The 19,321-nt window shown below is 31.1% G+C and overlaps 1 protein-coding gene across 3 annotated transcripts; it reads left to right on the forward strand.

Annotated features, from left to right (window-relative positions):
• Nucleotides 1–6,783: 6,783 nt before the first annotated feature.
• On the forward strand, nt 6,784–13,606 carry LOC125868293 (protein IQ-DOMAIN 31-like). 3 transcript variants are annotated; one of them, XM_049548931.1, is made up of 8 exons: nt 6,784–6,938; nt 7,109–7,154; nt 8,859–8,965; nt 9,642–9,923; nt 10,882–11,082; nt 11,547–11,627; nt 11,954–12,953; nt 13,227–13,606. In XM_049548931.1, the coding sequence occupies exons 3-8, from the start codon at nt 8,891–8,893 to the stop codon at nt 13,256–13,258; spliced, it is 1,671 nt and encodes a 556-aa protein (XP_049404888.1). In that variant the 5' UTR covers nt 6,784–6,938; nt 7,109–7,154; nt 8,859–8,890; the 3' UTR covers nt 13,259–13,606. The 3 variants fall into 3 exon arrangements, with proteins under 3 accessions (XP_049404888.1, XP_049404890.1, XP_049404891.1); XM_049548933.1 differs by having other exon boundaries at nt 6,798–6,938; nt 8,795–8,965; XM_049548934.1 differs by having other exon boundaries at nt 6,798–6,938; nt 8,823–8,965.
• Nucleotides 13,607–19,321: the final 5,715 nt, after the last annotated feature.

Genomic DNA, 19,321 nt, shown 5'->3' on the forward strand with positions numbered 1-19,321 from the left:
AATTTATTGGCCATTCAAAAATATTTTTTCATCTGAAAGGAAAAAAAAATACCAAACAGTGATCAAACAGATAAAAAATTGATGCAAAAGTTAGTGTAGATCAGCGAATTTAAAAGACTTTTACCTCAAACCCGTGCCCCGCCCACGAGAATTTTAAAATATATATTTAAATTCACCCTACCCCGCCCCAAACCCGCAAAAGCTATAACCCGCCCTACCCTGCGAACATGATGTGAATTGTGAAGACATTATAAGGGGTGATAGCTCTTTGATAGGACTAAATCTTCTCACGGTTGAACTTGGAGAAGAACTAGTGGATCAATTCGAGATCGAAAGTGTCTTGTATCAACATTTTTTTTTTTCATCAAGTATCACTTTGGGATTTGACTCACTCAGATTTGTGCAAGGAATTCCACTTTGGAGGTAAAATCCTTCCTATCAAAAGCGACTTCATGCCCAGAATTCGAACTCAATACCTTTGATTAATAATAGAGGAGTACTTACTTTGAATCAGTTTAAATGATCATAATTAAAGAGTACTAAAACAATCGCTTCACTGAACGAATTAGCCTCTGATTGAATCGAAGAAGGCATACCTAGTTCAAATGTCGTGGCAATGCAACTTGAGATCTTATATACTCTTTTTGATATCATATTTAGAGAAAAATTACACGAAATATCCTAAACGTGTTATCTTACTTGAAATTCAACTATTGATCTCTAGACTCTAATTACTGATAAATTCCTTCAATTATATAATATTCACATTTATATACATTTTAAATTTTGAAATAGATAACGAATCTCTTAGATGTATAATGTAAATTTGAAATAAATTTTGAAAATCATATACAAGTTGTGATTGAATAATAATTTATTTCTTTCATATATCTTAGTCATAATGATCCAAGAAGGAATAAAACAACATTAGCTGTTTTTAGGACATACAAGTCAAAAAAGCCAAATTTAAATCGAATAAATATCCAAAAAAGTGTAAATTCCTTTTTTTCCCCCTTATTAGAATAAAACATTTTCTTTTCTATATTCAATTTCATTAAAAGTTATTCCAGCTGTACCCAAAAACTGTGAAGATTGACGAGAGATAAGTTTAAATATACCAATGACCAATATTTCAACTTCAAATTTATAAGATAAGTTTTAGAATTTATTTTTAGGTTATTTATCAATATATATATGTGGCAAAAATTATTTTTGATACAGACTTCATAAGTATATATGATGTATCGATATGCATATAATAATATATTGCTATTGTATAAATAGTATATAATCATGTATATATAATGTGTAATTATGCATTAACGATGTATATACTTTGTGTTATTTACATAATGTATAAATAATGTGTTATTTATATGTATAATAACTATGTATCAAAGATGTGTATATGCGTTATTTATACATTGCATACTTGTTTGTTTTCTATCCAATCAACTCAAATCTCTTGTAAACAATTTCGAAATTTAGATGCGAGCTCATCTCAATGTTTTGAGGCTTTGGTTGACTGATCATTTTACGTAATAAGTGATAACTGGATTGTCATAGTTAAGAAAAATAAGTGATATTTGGATTATTTTGAATAAAAAATTGACTCAATTGACTTCTTTCATAAAACTTCAATTTTGTTTTCAAATACAACATTAATTTTCAATTTGATTCAAATATATTTTTTCCCCAGATCTCAACCAAATTATTTCCAAGCAACTACTAAAATTTCAATTTACATGATCTTAGTAATGAGAATATTTTGTATACTACTTCAAATGATGCATGACAAAAGAGTATATGTTAGTCTCATAGAAGTTTTTGTACGGAAAAATCACCTCATATACACATTTAAGAGTAAATATTACGGGTTTTAAATCTACTTTTAAAAATTTCTTGCTTATAACAGATTATTTACGGGCTATGACATATCAGTTAAATTTAAATTTATTTTTAAATTAAATTATATTTATTTAATAAATTATTAATCTATTTATAGTTTTTTATTATTAATTAATTTTATTTTACTTCAAATTTTCAGTTATCCAATTTTAGGGATTTCCTTTCCTTGTTTATCGTTACCATCCCCAATCATTGATCACACCACCATCCCACACGTTTCGTCACTCTCACACGACTCAACCCACAACCCACTATCAAACTTTCTCCATTCTTTCTCATCTAGTCCAACATCAAAATTGATTACCCAGTCTGCTGGGGCAAGTCTAATGTTAAATGACATTATATGTTGGAAGGAATTTCCTTTCAAATTCATGATAGATTTCTTATTTCTCATGTTCTCTTACAGATTAAAGAAGGTCTTGAACTAGTATCTCAACAAGCCTATTCCAGTGAAAAGGCTTCTCTTTCATCAGATCCTCAGATTACAACAGACTGAGATCCCTTAAGCAATCCTCAGAGGAAGGGGAAAAAACTTGTTAAAACCCCTCCAGAGTCTGATTCCGACTTAGATTCGAATTTTGTTGGTAACAACATGTTAATAGCATTATGTATTATCTGCGAAAGAAGGCTAATTACTCTTCAAGTCCATTATCATACAACACTATTGATTGTTGGTTTATATCGTGGGTCAATAATATTGAGAAACAGTGGAGAGAGTCAAATTGCGGCATGAGATCAATCTCCCCCAACCAGAATGTTGGACAGTGCATTAGAGGCTTCAAATTGCTTGCCAACATTCCATGGGACACTGTTGACGATGTAATTATTCCTGTCAATATTAGTGACAAATTTCACTGGTTAAGAATTACATATTATTTTTTTTTACTTTTTGGATAATTTTTTTCTGTTTAACTTTTGGATAATTCTTTTTTGTTTAAGTATTTGATGATATATAGTACAATATGTTATCAAAATAGTTGATTGCACCTTTTGATTATCTTTTGAATGTTCTAAAAATTGTAACACTGTGTTGTTAATTGTACACATGGTGACTGACATGCACTAACCTATTATGTTTGGATATTATAAGTTCAGGACAAAAACATTATACAAACTTTATACAGTTCTGATACACTATTTTTTAAAGAAGCACTGTGTTTTTAATTTGTATAACGAATGGATGAAACGTGTATGAAATACATTTTATATGCATATGTCTATGACTTCAATATAAATGTTGGATATTTGTATTTAGTCATGGTATAATTTTTATAGTTATATTTTGTCTTATTTTCGTTTGAATTAAATATGATTTATATATGTCCGACTACAACTTAAATTAGTCACTAATATATACAATATCTTTAATATGGAACAAATTTTATCATTAACGATATGCAAGCTGTGTCATTAATGAATGAATAGTGTATAAATAATAAATACTACATCTAACAATAAATTTGTATCAGTATACACTCTATATGATTACTGAATGAACAGTGTATGAGTGTGTTTCTATATGATCACTCATTAGTTGACACGTGTATAAAATCTATTACTATGACTTTACTATTAAATGTTTGGACATTATATTTAATCGTGGTATGAGTTTTATATACAAATGTTATGAATTGTGTTTTCACATTTGTCTTATTTTCTAATGAATTAAATATGATTAATATATGTATGACCAACCCTTAAACTAGTGTTGGAATGAATTACATAATTAACTTTTTATAATTATTACTAATATATACAATATACTTTATCTGGAACAATTTTTAGTAACAAATGTATGAATTTTGTGGACTTAATGAATGAATCGTGTATAAATTGAAACACAATATCAAGCACTAAATTTATAACAGTATGCATTCTGTATGATAACTGAATGAACAGTGTATAAATAATAACCAGTACGCTAAACACAAATTATTATGTTTTATATCAAACCAAAACATTAATATAACCAACAAAAAAAAATAAAAAATATATATAGTCTTAACAAATGAACATTCATTATTTTTGCATAGGATAATTTGAATATGTTTTCCTGTTATGTCCAACTTGACGACATCTACTACATGTAACTTTTGACCTTTTGAATTTCACATCAGCAAACCCCCTCCATTTGAAAATCGACATAATTCCCTGTTTCATTAAAAAAAATATAAATTAGTCTCACATTATAAACAAACAATTCGAAATACAAATATCATTCAGACAGACATAATATTACAAAACAATTTTTATATTCAATCAAAAAACATTTCATACAAATATCATTCAAATAGTACATTCCAAACACTTTCATACTATTTTGATACAAATTTCATACAACAAATATGTGCATTTTTTTTACGAAATACTTCATTAATGTCACACAAATTTATACAAAAATGTCAACAATAAAATTTCAAAATTAATACAACCTTAAAACACCTATCATACAATTCGTCAAAATTTCAAATAATTTTTTTTTCAGATTACTGGACATGCTTTCATACAAATTTCATACTTTCTTAATATACATTTCATACAACATTAATCATACATTACAAATATCTATATCTTATCGTACCAAATAATTCATTTCTAACTCACTAATTACTTTAGAAATGACAACATCTAATATAACACACTAAAATTTATTATTTAATACCAACTTAAAACACTTGTTATACAATTCGTCAAAAATCCAAATAACTTTTTTTACAGCTTACGAAACACATTTTCTTACAAATTTCTTTCCAATAATTCTATTAAATTCATTCATAAATATACAATTACTTTATACTTTAAGAAAAAAAAATACACAAAACAATCACAAAAACAGAAAATCACTAATATTATACATTTCACAACAGTTAATACGTATTATGAACAAAACGTATTGTTTATACAAAAAAATATATCACATTCAATATAGTGATGATGTACAAAAACAAAATCACAAAATATGATTTACAGTTTCATTTTTTTTTTCATTTCACTGAAATCCAAATACAAATAGTAAACAATTAAAAATACTAACCTCAAGGATCCCATCTTCCGCCATGTTTAATTAATATTGATAAGTAGTTGTCCATCACAAAAAAAATAGGATTTTTCAAACAAAAAAAAAAACTTCAATTAGTCGCCAGTGACAAAATTTCTGGAAGAAAATTGAAGAGAGAGAAACGTGGAAGAAAAATGGATAAAATCAGATTTTTGAATTAATTAAACAAATTAGATCGAATTAAGGAAACTAAATATTCTTAATTAGTTTGAGATTCCTTAATTCATGCTAATTAATAATTATCTTAAATTAATTCAAATTTAATTGACACCCCTATTTCCGTTTTTTTTTTCATTTTTTCCTTATTAATTACATATTATTAATTAATTATAAAAAATCATAAATAGATTAATCATTTATTAAATAAATGAAAATTGATTTTTAAAATCAGATTTTTGAATTAATTTTAACAAATTAGAGTGAATTAAGGAAACTGAATATTCTTAATTAATTTGGATCCCTTATTTCATGCTAATCATTAATTATCTACAATAAATTCAAATTAAATTACAGCCCACAATTTCAGTTTTTTACTTTATTATTTCTAATTCCGTTTTTTTTTAATTTTCTATTATCTTTTTATTTATTTTTAAAGTTTTTTCCAATTAATAAAAACATTTCTTTTTTTTTTTTAACTTATTATAACCTGAAATTTTTAATGTTATAACTTGAAAGTCTAAATCTATTATTATAACTTGAAAATAGTACTATAATATATGTCATATATGAAATTTACACTTTTTGTACTTATTAAGTTTCAATATTGGGCCAAAATATGAGACCTCAATCATTTGGACTAGGATTTAACGTTATGGAATTTTTTTACAATAATAGCCATAGCCCATAGCGGATCGAATTTATTATTTATTCAATATACATAAATTATATACTAATTATACATAATTTAACACATATGATACATATTTCCTAGCGGTTCAGGTTGAGCGCAAGAAAATTAGTTTGAATCCCCATTGCTAAAGGCTATATAGAGAGAAAAGGGAAAATTATATGATATAACAATTTAAGTCCACTAATTATCAGTATAGTAATATTTTTAAATTATTACAAAAGCTACGTTTTTTATAGCAAATTTGTCCTATATGTATATACATAGTTGCTATATTTTGAAATTTCATAAACAACTATAGTTTGAAGGGAAAAATGTCTGAAATATATTTGAACTTTGATCGAAATTGTTGTTACGATACCGAACTTTGGAAATGACCCTTTACCCCTGCAGTATTTAATAGTGTATTTTAAAGGTATATGTGCCCACGTGGACATCATAAATATTGGATAATTATAAATAGTAACGTGTCCACGTGGACACATATATACCTTTAAAATACACTATTAAATAGTGCAGGGGGTAAACGGTCCTCCATAAAGTTTGGTATCGTAACAGTAATTTCGGCCAAAATTGGAGTACTTTTCACCCTTTTTTCTAGTTTGAAACATAATTACCATTTGTAGTTATTGTTTTGATTTAGAAGTCATGATGTACCTGTCCGCTCAATAAGACTGTATACATGAATACTATCACAATTGTTATTAACTTGTATTCATTCATTCTAATAACGGTATTAATGCATACAATCTTGACAAGTAAATTACATAAATTATGTACATTGACTTAATTTCAATATATCAATTGATACAATCACAATTGATTTGCTCGACAAACTTCTTTTCTCTCTCCAAACTATAAATACATATCACATGTTTGGTCGCAAAATTCCCCTAAAGAAAAACCCCTAGCTGAGCCCAATAAAATTCACTTTTTTGGCATTTGGGATAATTTCAAATATCTTGAAAAACTGAAACAAACAAAAAATAATTTACACACAAACTACAGAGACAGTACCAAATTTCCAGGTGTTTTTAAAAAAACAAACTTTACCCTGCTTGTTGTTGAGTGCCGTTTGTTTCAGTCTACTTTCTTCTTCTTGAAGATGCAGATGAACAAAAAATGGTGGATTCTCTCTCTTCATAACTTCATACTTATCTATTAACTCTTTTTTCAGATCTTTCATTAAATAAAGTTTGATTCTTTAGCTGTTTTTTTTGGTTTTATGTACCTTTTCTCTTGACCCTTTTCATTTTTGGACTTCTTTTTGCTAAATTCACTTTTATTTCTTGCAGTTAAACAAGGGTTTTTGTTAAAGTTACAATCTTTGCGCTGTTTGAGGTAAGTTGTAGATCCAATGTACTTCAGGTTTTGATTTATAATGTTGGATTCTTGAGCTTACTCTGAAGCTAATGGAGAGAATACTGATTGCTTCTTTTTTTTTTTTTTGTAAAATAGTTAATGTTAGATGTTACTGGTAATGTTTGTTAATTATATGTGCAAGGTTTAATCTGTTGATACTCAACTGTTTCAACATTGTTGCATTTGGGGCTCTGATTTTTATTGGAAATTGGATGTCCTGAAAGACTATGTAGCTTGGACTCTACAAAAATGTTGCTTACCCGTGTCGGATTCTCCAAAAATAGCGTATTTTTGGAGTATCCGACATGCAGCTTTTGATGTTTTTGAAGAGTCCGAGCAACCTAGCTGAAAGATGTAGCTGGAGTGCTTTGGTGGTAGGGTTTTCTGCTGAAGGGGATTGCTACACTTGCTAAATTTTTTTAGGAATTAAATAAAAGTATCACGTTGTTGGTTTCTTGTGTATCCATTTCTATTGGGTTTTTCATCCAATGTGTTATAGCCTTATAGGTGATACCAGGGTTAGAGTAAGTAAAGCTTTCCCTTCTCCATTCCTGAACCACAAAGGAGGAAAGGAACACAACTAGAGGCAAATCCAAATTTTAAAATCTATGGGCTCAATCTTTAAGATTTTTAGTATCCATCATTGTTTAAAATTATGGGTTCAGATCTACTATTTATTACTATTTTAGTAAACTTTTGCATATAAATTTACACTCTGTGTCAAAGTAATGGGTTCAGATGAACCCAGTGTCTGCATGCTTGTTGCATCCGCCCCTGACACAATGTTAGAGGAAGGAAGTTTCTCTATTACACTCATCAAGTCTGCGAAGCATCTAATTCTCCTCTTCTGGAAGAGATTGTTTGTAGAGTCCCATTGGATAGGTGTTGAATTCATGAATCTTACATGAGAGAAGATCACTTGAGATGGTTTGGTCATGTCCGTGTCGATCTCTAGATGCACCAGTTTGTATGTGTGACCTTATTTAGCGAAGATGTTACATGTGACGAGGTAAACTCAAATCACATGGAAAAAAGTTGTCTGGAAAACCTGAATCTCTTGGAATCCATGCATGCTTAGAGAAAGATAGGGCACAGTGGATGAAAAGATGTCTATGTATGTTTTAGTCATGTTACTATGCTTACTTAATATCCTATGCTTTCTAAGAGTCTTTTAGATAAAATATATAGAGAACTGATACTACTTTTTATTTATTTATTTTATTTTGTATATTGTTGGTTTGAGATGAATTTAATTGGAGAAACATAGTAAGTGAGAGTTTGTTGGGTACTGAGGCGTAGTTGTTGCTTCTCTTCTTTTATTTGTTGGCATGTTGATAAACCAATTAGGCTTTAGGCTCTAGATCCTTGAAAGAAAAGGATATATTGACAATCAATCATCTTTATTTTACCACATTCATTTTGACCATACAATCTCTTTTAATCCACTAAATTGATCACTGATGGTAGGCTTTTTGTCGGATCTCTAGACTTTTGTTATGCAACTTCACTTTTATATATGCAGAATCACAATTGTGCTTTAGTTTTGGAAAAAAGAACACATAGATAAACATTTTAACCCCATCAATGGCTTATATTACATCAATGGCTACTTACTGCAGCAAGTTTGCATGTGCTTATTTGATATAGAGCTCTTTTGAACCTTCCAAACTTATTATTCACAAGGTTCTTACGTTGTGGGCATCAAACTTATTACTATGGGAAAATCTCCTGGAAAGTGGCTCAGGTCATTGCTGCCAGGGAAAAAGTCTTCCAAATCTGGCACATCAAAGGTAGGAGATACGATCCAATTTTGTATTGAATTGAATTATCCCTCTGGTTCTGCCTTTTGCTTATTATCTGCCTGCTTTATAGTAAAGTGGATTTGTCCATATTTCACTTTGGTTTGTCAAGAGTTAAAAGCTAGTTTTATTCTTTTGTTAGTGCGAAATTGCTACTACTTTAGTGTTTAGTGGATTCACAAGTTAGTAGCTAACTTTTTGCTCCTTCTGGAATAGAATTGGGTAAGGTTTATACTGAGAAATGTAAAATTGTTGCCATTGGAATTTTCCTCATCTCATCAAGAACAAAAAAATAAAAATTGTTGCCTGTAGAACCTTTGCATGGCGTAAGGCCGTAACCCATGGTAGTACTTTTTGGGGAAGTGGACATTCTTTTGAGGCAAGCCATAAGGCGAGCTGTCTAATTACTTTGGTGAATAACATTCATGAAAATGAACCTTGTCTTCTGCCCTAATGTCAATACCTATGGTCGCTGGCCACGAAAACAGTATTATCATCACAATGCAACAAACTTGAACAGGGCAACTTGTAAAGGATATGTTTCTTTGAGAACAATTTTCCACAAGCATTACTTGTTCATTCTGCTTATCCTTCTTTCCCGTGTGGGGTTTATTTTATTCATATTATTTCTAATAAGTTATTTTAATCTCTGTTTCTTTCTTTAAAGAAATCTTCAAATGAGAAAGCATCTGTAATTTCCACCAATGCGGCATTGTCCAGTTCGTCTGTCCATCTGCCATTGATATCTGAACCAGTTGCTGGTAATTCTGGTGGAATAAAAGAAGACTCGAACTTTGAGAAAGGAGAGGTCACTGATGAGGTGATTCTCCCTTCTATCGAGCGAGATGGAGACGAACAAAATACTTGTCTTACCTTACCCGAGGATACTGAGAAAATGAGGCTTGAGCAAGCTGCTACGAAGGCACAAGCTATTGTTAGGGGTTATCTGGTAATTACTTTACCATATAGATTTACTGGTGTCTTAAAATATTTTTGGTTTTTTTGTGTTCTCTATTACAATTTCAGTAATTATGTTTGTTTTTGGCAAGCTTTATCTTCTACCTTTCGATGTCTTCCCCTTCCACTTCAATATTGTGGCAGCGAGTTACTTTCACAGCTTTTAACTCTACTATGCTCGTTTCTTGTGGTTAATGAATGTACGAGCTGATTTTATTTGTATTGTTCTTTCAGCAACATATATGAATAGGTCTTGATTTTCTGTTAAAATGGTTAGAGACAACTGACAAGTGTTAGATGTTAAGAGACTGGAAGTTGTAGCATCTGCTAGTTTTTCTCATAGTTTAACCTAAACAAGACATGCAATTGTCCATGTTTGTTTAGTAGGGTTTATCTATATAAACTATTCTTTTGCACAAAGGTGCAGAATGCCGGAAGAATGCTGAAAATTTTACAAGACTATATTGTAAAGATGTAAACAACTTCCTAAGAAGGGAAGTTATGCTACATTAGAATTGCTAGAAAACGATCTCTTCTGAGACATAAATCTTGGAAAATGACCATCATCAGCAAGCTCATATACTACCAACAAAACGGGTTTTCCAGTGGCTCCAAAGCCACGTTGAATCTACGTGTTGATGACATTTGGATTCTTGCAACCCTTGAAGGTCTTAATGGTTTTCTTCATAATGTTCACCAAATGGCTTTGAATAGTGCTTTCCCGATGGATGCATTTTAGACTTTATGTGACTGATAGTTTAACCTTTTCTCTGTTCATGTGTTTCCTTAATTTTGCAAATGATTTGAGTGTTATGAAAGGACTTGACTACTTACCTCTGACATGATCTTGCTACCTTTGATGTTTAAGAAAATTTTCTATGACAATGGGCTGATATCTAATTTAACTTGAACATTTAACCTGTACTAATGCTGATATGGTCTCTCTGAAGGCTCGCCGAGCATTTCTCAGCCTCAAGGGGACCATAAGGCTACAAGCTGCAGTACGTGGCCATCTGGTCAGAAGGCAGGCTGTTGCTACATTATACTGTATACATGGCATTGTCAAACTTCAAGCACGTATCCGTGGCCAGATTATTAGACGTTCCAGTATTGGTTGTGAATTGGTAACCAAACAAGGACTTGAAAAACAGGTAACCTACCAAATTGACTTTTTAAAATTTACTACTCCTTATGCCCCAATTTATGTGAAGGTGTTTGAAAGAAAGACTCTTGAAATTTGTGTCTAAACGAGCCTGAGAAATTTCTGTAGCTATAAATCATTTCATCAAGGCTAAAATGTAAATTTTAAAATTATTTTGTCACTTAATATAAAAATGTCATTCTTTTCGGGACTCACTGAAAAGGAAGTGCGAGGGGGTACTATCTAAGGTGAAGGATGAGGAGCTCACACCTTGTGAGCTACCCTCCAACACAGCCAAATTGACTTAATGGTATCAAGGCTTATTGTGATTTGAAATTACAACGTTTAGGAATCCAAGTTTCTTAGACTATATGCTTCCAAGGGTGTTCAATGTACCATTTTTTATAACTGTTCTGCTATGAGTCTTGACTTGCTCAATGGCTTATAGTTTTTTATGGTACCTTTCATCATTAGGATGCTAAACAATTGGATTATCAGAGAACTAATGCATCCAAACTAGCACGGGAGCTATCCAAGAATGAATTCACTACAAAGGTACACATCTAACTTCTCGCCATTTTTTCTTACTTTTTTTTTCCATACTGTTCCTGCATTGTCTGGACCTAGAGGGAAGAATATGCCCATAAGACAAGTGGTTATCTCTAAATAACCAAAAGCTGATACCCAGATATTGAAGTTTTGCATACATGAAAACTCCCCTTACTGCTAAAATTAGTATTTTTTAGATTTTGAGGCATTAAGTGCAAAAGAATGTCTCATTTGAATTTGAAAGAACCAACTTTTCTCGTTTTTACTTGGTTATTGTTACTATAGTTGACCGATCCACTGATTGAACAATCTTTTCATATGGTATATTTCAGCTACTTGCTTCATCACCTACTGTAATGCCTCTACACCTCCATTATGGTCCAGAGGAACCAAATTCTAGTCAGGAATGGCTAGTCCGTTGGACTATATCACAGATTTGGCAACCACAACCTAAATCGGAAACACTTTCAAGAAAAAAGCATCAAAATGTTGAAGCAGACATTGCTATGTCAAAGCACAGTGTGAGGAAAGTACATTCTAGAAAAATGCAGAACGGTTCAAATCATTCCACTTCTTCAGGGTCAGAAAAGAAGAAATCAAGTCATCTGGTAAACTCTGTTCTTCAGAATCCTGGAAGTGAGATTAAGAAGGTGAAACATGGTGTAAAGAAAATGTCCAGCCCTATATTGGAAAAACCAATTCAGTCTGAGGTTGATACCGAGCGAAAAAGGCAAAGTCATGACAAATTATCAAGCATGAAATCTGATGAACCATTGCAAATTTCAGAAGGGATAGTTGAAAATTCTACTAATGTGGCCCCATCTCAAGAAACGCTAGTGGTGGATGATACTATCTCTCGTTTGGATATCCTTTCTGTATCTGATACTCTTCACAAATCAACTACTGATGCTGCGGATCAAAAACCAATCACTGATAACCAAAAGGATGATACTCCTGTTGCAAATGAGGATTCTTGTACTAACCATGATAATAAAGAGGGGAATGAGAGCAACAAGGTTAACAGAAGAGTTTCTTTACCTGCAAAGCATGATGTCGATGCAAGTACGCCAACTACGCCAACGACAAGAAAGGTGCCCAGCTACATGGCTCCAACCAAGTCTGCTAAAGCTAAGCTGAAAGAGCAAGCCTCACCAAGGTTTGGGCAAGATGTGGCAGAGAAGAATGCCGTAACCAGACGTCATTCTTTGCCGTCCCCTATGAATGGAAAGCTGAGTTCATCACCATCACCACGGGTACAGAGGCTGGTCCAAGCTAGTGCCAAAGAAGGAATCAAGATCGATAGATCTTTATCATCTTCAAGGGATGGTACTGGTGAGTATTTAAGTGCCAACTCATTCTCTTCGTCCATTTCAGTATGTTTTGTCTTAGTTTGATTAGACACAGAGTTCTGAAACAGAGTAGTTCACTGTGGAGTATGAAGTGAACTACTTGTGCATTAATTTCAAACGATAGAAAAATTGCCTAACCAAAAATATTTCATATTTGGTCCTAGGTTCTATCAAGAGATTAATGTATGTCTTGTGAACCCTTATACAATGCATCTACTTGACGTTACGCATGTAACTTTTGCCTTTATCATTTCAGATAAGATGACTCGAGCAGAATGGAAGCGGTAACTCTGCAAGAATCTCAGATGTAGCAGGAAAGTAGTACCCGGGGATCGATCACTGACAGAACAAAACTTCATTATGTTCATATTCCTACTTTTGATGTTTGAAAGTAACTAAATTATAAGATATAGATAGATGGTGTGCCTTTTCACTTTGCTTGGGAAATATTGCAAGAGTTTGTACCTGCTAAACTTTAGATATAGGGTTGTCTTGTTAAGTTCTAGGCATGTTGTCTGCTGAGTTGATATAGAATGTGTGTTTTGAGGCAAAATCTATTTGTATGTTAAGTTAATGTTTGCTTTGAAATGTTTGATTATGCAAAAATACTAATACAAACGAGTTATAGTGTTCTTACTTACCCTTCAACATGATTTGAATGGTTAACCTATTGATCTGGTGAAGGAGCTCAACCACTTGAGCAAGCCTCGGGATTTAGCAAGTAAGGCATACTTCCCCCACTCTTAGAATGATTTCGTTTTGTAGTAGTGTCGTTGCAATCAATTTTATGAGAAAATTTTATTTTTACTCGTAAGAGATAAAAGCACTATGATTTATTTTGTACCGTCTAAACTAAAAAAACACTATGATTATTTGGTGTTTAAGAAGGCTTAGTTACTACATTAACTTTTTAAAAGAAGTTTAACCTATGATAGTAGGTTAATTATATAAGGTTACGAAGTGCTATTATCTAATTAACATAGATCTAAATGTTAATTCCTTTCACAAAAACAAAACTACCCTTTTTCAATCACCAATAAATACAAGATCTCTCTCATATATAATTTTAGCGGGTCGGATTAAGTGGGGTTGGTCAATAAAATAAAATAATTCAAATGAGTATCATTTTATTTTTTAAAAATTTAGCTTAAAATAAAAATTCTATATCATAATTATATTTTAAAAGTCAGAAAACATACATGATAAGCGATAAGCCGATAACTATTACTAAACCAAATTTAAGTAGGTTTAATTATAGTAATACACTTAAAATCCTTTTTAGAGAAAATTTAGGATTAAAATATCTATAAATTCCTAAACCACTTAACAATCTTTTATCAAGTTAATTAATTTACCATGGAGACTTTTGTTTATGAAGAGTCTAATTTGCATTACTCCTTTGGATGGTCTAAAACAAAACCCAAAAATTCCAAAAATTCCCAAAATCGTCGTCCTACGTTAGAATTAATCAAAATTTTGTTGATTTGCAAAACCAAACATATTTGGCGTAATCTTTCAGGTAAAAGCAAGACAAGTCGTAAACGTCCTCGAATCTCAACGTCTATCACAATGGAATCTCAAGATTTCAAGGATCCAGAAAAGACTTGTCTTGCCATATACAACGAGTTAAAAAAATGTCAATTTCCAGTCTTCGAGTGTAAAGTGATGGTTGATGAGTTGATCGAATTGGCACATAAATATATCCATCGTTCTGTGCTCGTTGATAATCGTTACGTGTTGAAACTTGGTGCTAAGATTAATATGTTGCACAAGTACAAGCAAATAAAGGAGAATTATGATAGGAATTTTTTGGCAAAAAATATTCCCAAAAAGAGTTGTAATATATGTGAAGACATTTTTAGAGGATCTTCAATTATAAAAATGTCATGTAAACATATGTTTCATTTCAAATGTATGAAAAATTGGTTAGATAGGAATATTGGTTGCCCTACTTGTACTCCTATCAATAATGGAAACCCTAATTAGGTTTAGGTACCTTTTTTTTATTTGAGTTTATTGGTTTGATAAATAAAACATTTTATTTTTACTATTGATTGTACATATATATATGTTTTTTTTATTTGTATTTTTTGTTAGATGGATTGTTATGAGTATTGGTTACTAATTTATTGGACTTATGTCATTGATTGTGAATTCGGCTCTTCTTCATTTCTCTTCTCTCTATTTTTTCCAAGTTCATATTTGGATATCCCACATTCTTAGCAAACATATGATCTTGTCCATAAAAATAGGAAAAAAAGTTCTTTTTAATTTTTATTTTTTTACGGAGGATGTTCTTTTTAAAATATAATAAAAAGATTGTTATAAAAAGAAAATAAAAGAAACATTCTGCATTAGGAGGAGAATTTTATTTTGACAAAAAACAGCGACAAAAACTATTTTAAAAAGAAACTAGCAAGGAAAACAGAATCTCGTAACAAAAACAGAAATTAATATTGAAAAGTAGAAGAAAATTGAGCCAACTGAATGTGTAATGTGTCCTTAAAGAAATTATCCCCTCAAATATTCAAGATTAAAGGAATATATCCTCTCAGGATAGAGCGATTTTACTCACCAATGCATCAACACCAAAATCAATGGTGTCATCAACGGGACCAAAGTACACTATAATACTAAATTTTGTTGTGAAGAAGAAGAAGTTCAGAAATTCCGTGATTAAAAAATAGAGGAAATCCCTCTATTTATAGACAACAAATGGTAGTGTAACATGTGCTTACTGTACCTTATCTGAAAGGTCACAACCCTTTGGAAATTCACAATCCTTTGGAAAAGTTACACAACTTTTCAAAAAGTCGCAACCCTTCAGAAAAGCACAAACCTTTCAAAAAGTCGCAACTCTTCAGAAAAGCCACAAACCTTTCAAAAAGTCGCAACTCTTCAAAAAAGCCACAAACCTTTCAAAAAGTCACAACTCTTCAAAAAAGCCACAACTCTTCATAAAGTCACAAATCTTCATTTTCCATTCACATCTTATAAACCCAGCAATCTCAACATAGAATAACCTTAAATTTGTTAACTACAATACCAAGTCAGAAAACGTACATGCATGTATGTTAACTATTACTAAACCAAGTTTAATTATTAGGTTTAATAATAATTATAGTAAATCCTTCTCAGAGAAAGTTTAGGATTCAAATATCTATAAATTCCTAACCCATCTAACAATATTTAGTCAAGTTAATTAATTTACCATGGAGATTTTTGCTTATGAAGAATCCAATTTGTATTACACCTTAGGGTCGCCAGAAAACCCCTCCATAAATTTCAATCATTCTTTTGAATTTGAATTAGTAGTAATTCAATTTATTTGTGAAATCAGACATCTTTTGTATGATATTTCTGGTAAACAATACAAATACGAATGTCCACCAATCTCAACATGTTTCACTATGGAGTCTCAAGATTTCAAGAATCCAGAAAAGACTTATCATGCCATACACGACCAGTTAAGAAATTGTCAAGTTCCATTGATCTTCGAATTCAAAGTGATCGTTGATGAGTTGATCGAATTGGCACATAAATATAGCCATTGTTCTGTGCTCGTTGATGNGTGAAATCAGACATCTTTTGTATGATATTTCTGGTAAACAATACAAATACGAATGTCCACCAATCTCAACATGTTTCACTATGGAGTCTCAAGATTTCAAGAATCCAGAAAAGACTTATCATGCCATACACGACCAGTTAAGAAATTGTCAAGTTCCATTGATCTTCGAATTCAAAGTGATCGTTGATGAGTTGATCGAATTGGCACATAAATATAGCCATTGTTCTGTGCTCGTTGATGATCGTAATGTGTTGGGACTTGGTGTTAAGATTAATATGTCACACATATACAAGCAAATAAATGAGAATGATAGTAATGTCATGGCACAAACTATTTCAACTAAGAGTTGCCAAATATGTGAAGAGGATATATTTGGAGGATCCTCAATTATAAAGATGTCATGCAAACATATGTTTCACCTAAATTGTATGAAAAAATTGTTTGATAGGAACATAGGTTGCCCAACTTGTACTCCTATCAATGATGGAGAATCCTAAGTTAATTGTCTAAATAAAATTTTATGGTAAGTCTAAGTGCCCTTTTTCATTTGAATTTATTGGATTGATAAATGAATCATTTTACTTTTACCGTGATTATACTTGTGTTAAGTTTTTTTTTTTTTTTAAATTGTATCGGTTGTTAGATTGATAAGATAAGAAACAAGTACCTCTAGACTATGATCAAAATTTTAGAGACACATCTAAACTTAACTAGGGTCTTCTTATCTCCGAACTCATTTTTAAAAAAAATAAATTTTTGTACACTTTTATGCTGACGTGGCACCTTCAACCACCCAAGTTATTATGTTTGTACACACGCGCCATCCACATGTGTACTTTTTTTTTAAAAGTTTAACTAGGTTCAATCTAACAAAAATGCATTTTTTACCTCTTAAATTGTTAAGTAGGCATTTAATTAATTATAGGATTCCAAAGCCTAATTTCAAGTTTTTTTGAATCAGTGTTTGTTTAAGAAATTTGTACAAAGATTCAACTTTAAATCACGTGGAATGATCTTATCAAACAGCAGAGTAAATATATTACTTAGTTATATATGCGTTAATTCATTATTATAGGGAAGTGGTATTCACTGCATCAAAAATAATATTTAGCGGCAATTAACACCTTTTATATATGTCCCTAAAGCCTTCAGCGACATTGAATTTAGCTAATGCCGATAAAGATTTTAGCACTGTTGTAGTGATCGTAGAATGCCTACTAGTGGTGTTTAGCGGATTAGTACTATTACATACATCAAGTGGACGCCAATTATTTATTTATTGGACCAACTAATCTCGCTCGACTTTTTCTCTATTTCAGTGTAGTAAAATACATGTATATATCTAGGATCTTTCTCAATTTTTGATAGAAAACTCCTAATAATTAGTAGAATACGTAATTATTTTTGAAAGTGTAAGTAGAATTTAGTATATATGCTATAAAATGTGTGTCTAATAAAGTAGTTTTTTCAGTAACCATTTCTCCAGTAGATCTAAATTAAAATTAACTGCCAATTAATATAAATATTATATAAAATATATTAATCATTATTTCTTAATAAACGTGCAAAGTTAATGGAGGAGTAATTATGAATACAAGAAATATTCCTTGGAACAAACAATTAGGCTCATAATGCTAAGAATATACTCCTTGAGATTTAAATATTGAACCTGGTCTTCATTGTTATCCAAGTGAAGGCAAATATAAATATAAATGGTCATCTAATATTCTTTCTATTCTTTTCAACAATTTACAAAAAATGTAGAAGAATTCTTTGATCTAATTACATGTCTAAGCTTTTAATTACCAAAATAAAGAGAGAACATTTCATGAACAAAAAAAATTGAATCATGAACGTTATATATATATATTTTTTTTACACTTTTTTATTTTATCAACCATAAAGCAAATTGGATAAGATATTTGGAATATCTTTATAAAAATATACACCCCTCCGTCGCACAAGAGTCAAAGTACTTAAAAATCACGATGTGAATTTGTATTTAAATGCATTTAAAAGAAATTTGACATATATAAAATAATTCTGAAAAATTAAAAAATACTAGTCGAAATAAAAAAGTATAAATGAGAAACTACTAAGTTAAAACTTTGGTATAAGAATTAGCAAGTGAAGCCATTACCCAAACTTGAAGACATGAAAAGAAAAAGAGAAAAAGTACAATATGAGATGAAAAGACAAGAAGGAGTTACTTTTTTCCTGATATATTCTCAAACTTTAATATTACCCATATTTGCAGCCACATTCAATATAGTGTCACCCCATATCTTAGTTCAAACCCCACTTTCACATTTGGCATGGAGTTTTTTAAGCAAAACAATGTTATAAATAGGAATGTATGTTTTAACAACATCAAACAAACAAGTAGAAATGCAAGAGTATTTATACTACTAATTAGTTGGAGATGATGAACAAAAATGGTTTTTAAGTCTATCAAGGTGTTCCCTGGAGTTCCCTTGACCACTTCATTAGGGTTTACACTGTTGTTTGAAAAACCCTATTGAAGTGTTTGGGGGAACTCCGGGGTTCACTTTGAAATTTACACAAACGAATAGAAGTGCAAGAGTATTGATTGTAGATGATGAACACAAATGGTTCACATATAATCTATCAAGGTGGTCCCTAGAGTTCCCTTGACCACTTCATGAGGGCTTGCTTTGATGTTAGAAGCCTTGCTGAAGTGTTTGGGGGAACTCCCGGGCTCACTTTGAAATTTACAACAAACGAATAGAAGTGCAAGACAACAAGAGTATTGGTTGTAG

The sequence above is a fragment of the Solanum stenotomum genome, chromosome 6 (assembly GCF_019186545.1).
Source record: "Solanum stenotomum isolate F172 chromosome 6, ASM1918654v1, whole genome shotgun sequence".
Taxonomy (NCBI): domain Eukaryota; kingdom Viridiplantae; phylum Streptophyta; class Magnoliopsida; order Solanales; family Solanaceae; genus Solanum; species Solanum stenotomum.

Excerpts from the sequence above, each read along its gene's own strand:
- LOC125868293 (XM_049548931.1), top strand. The coding sequence starts at position 8,891 with ATGGGAAAATCTCCTGGAAAGTGGCTCAGGTCATTGCTGCCAGGGAAA. Across the intron at positions 8,966-9,641 it reads CCAAATCTGGCACATCAAAG|AAATCTTCAAATGAGAAAGC; the intron begins GTAGGAGATACG and ends CTTTCTTTAAAG. Across the intron at positions 12,954-13,226 it reads ATCTTCAAGGGATGGTACTG|ATAAGATGACTCGAGCAGAA; the intron begins GTGAGTATTTAA and ends TTATCATTTCAG.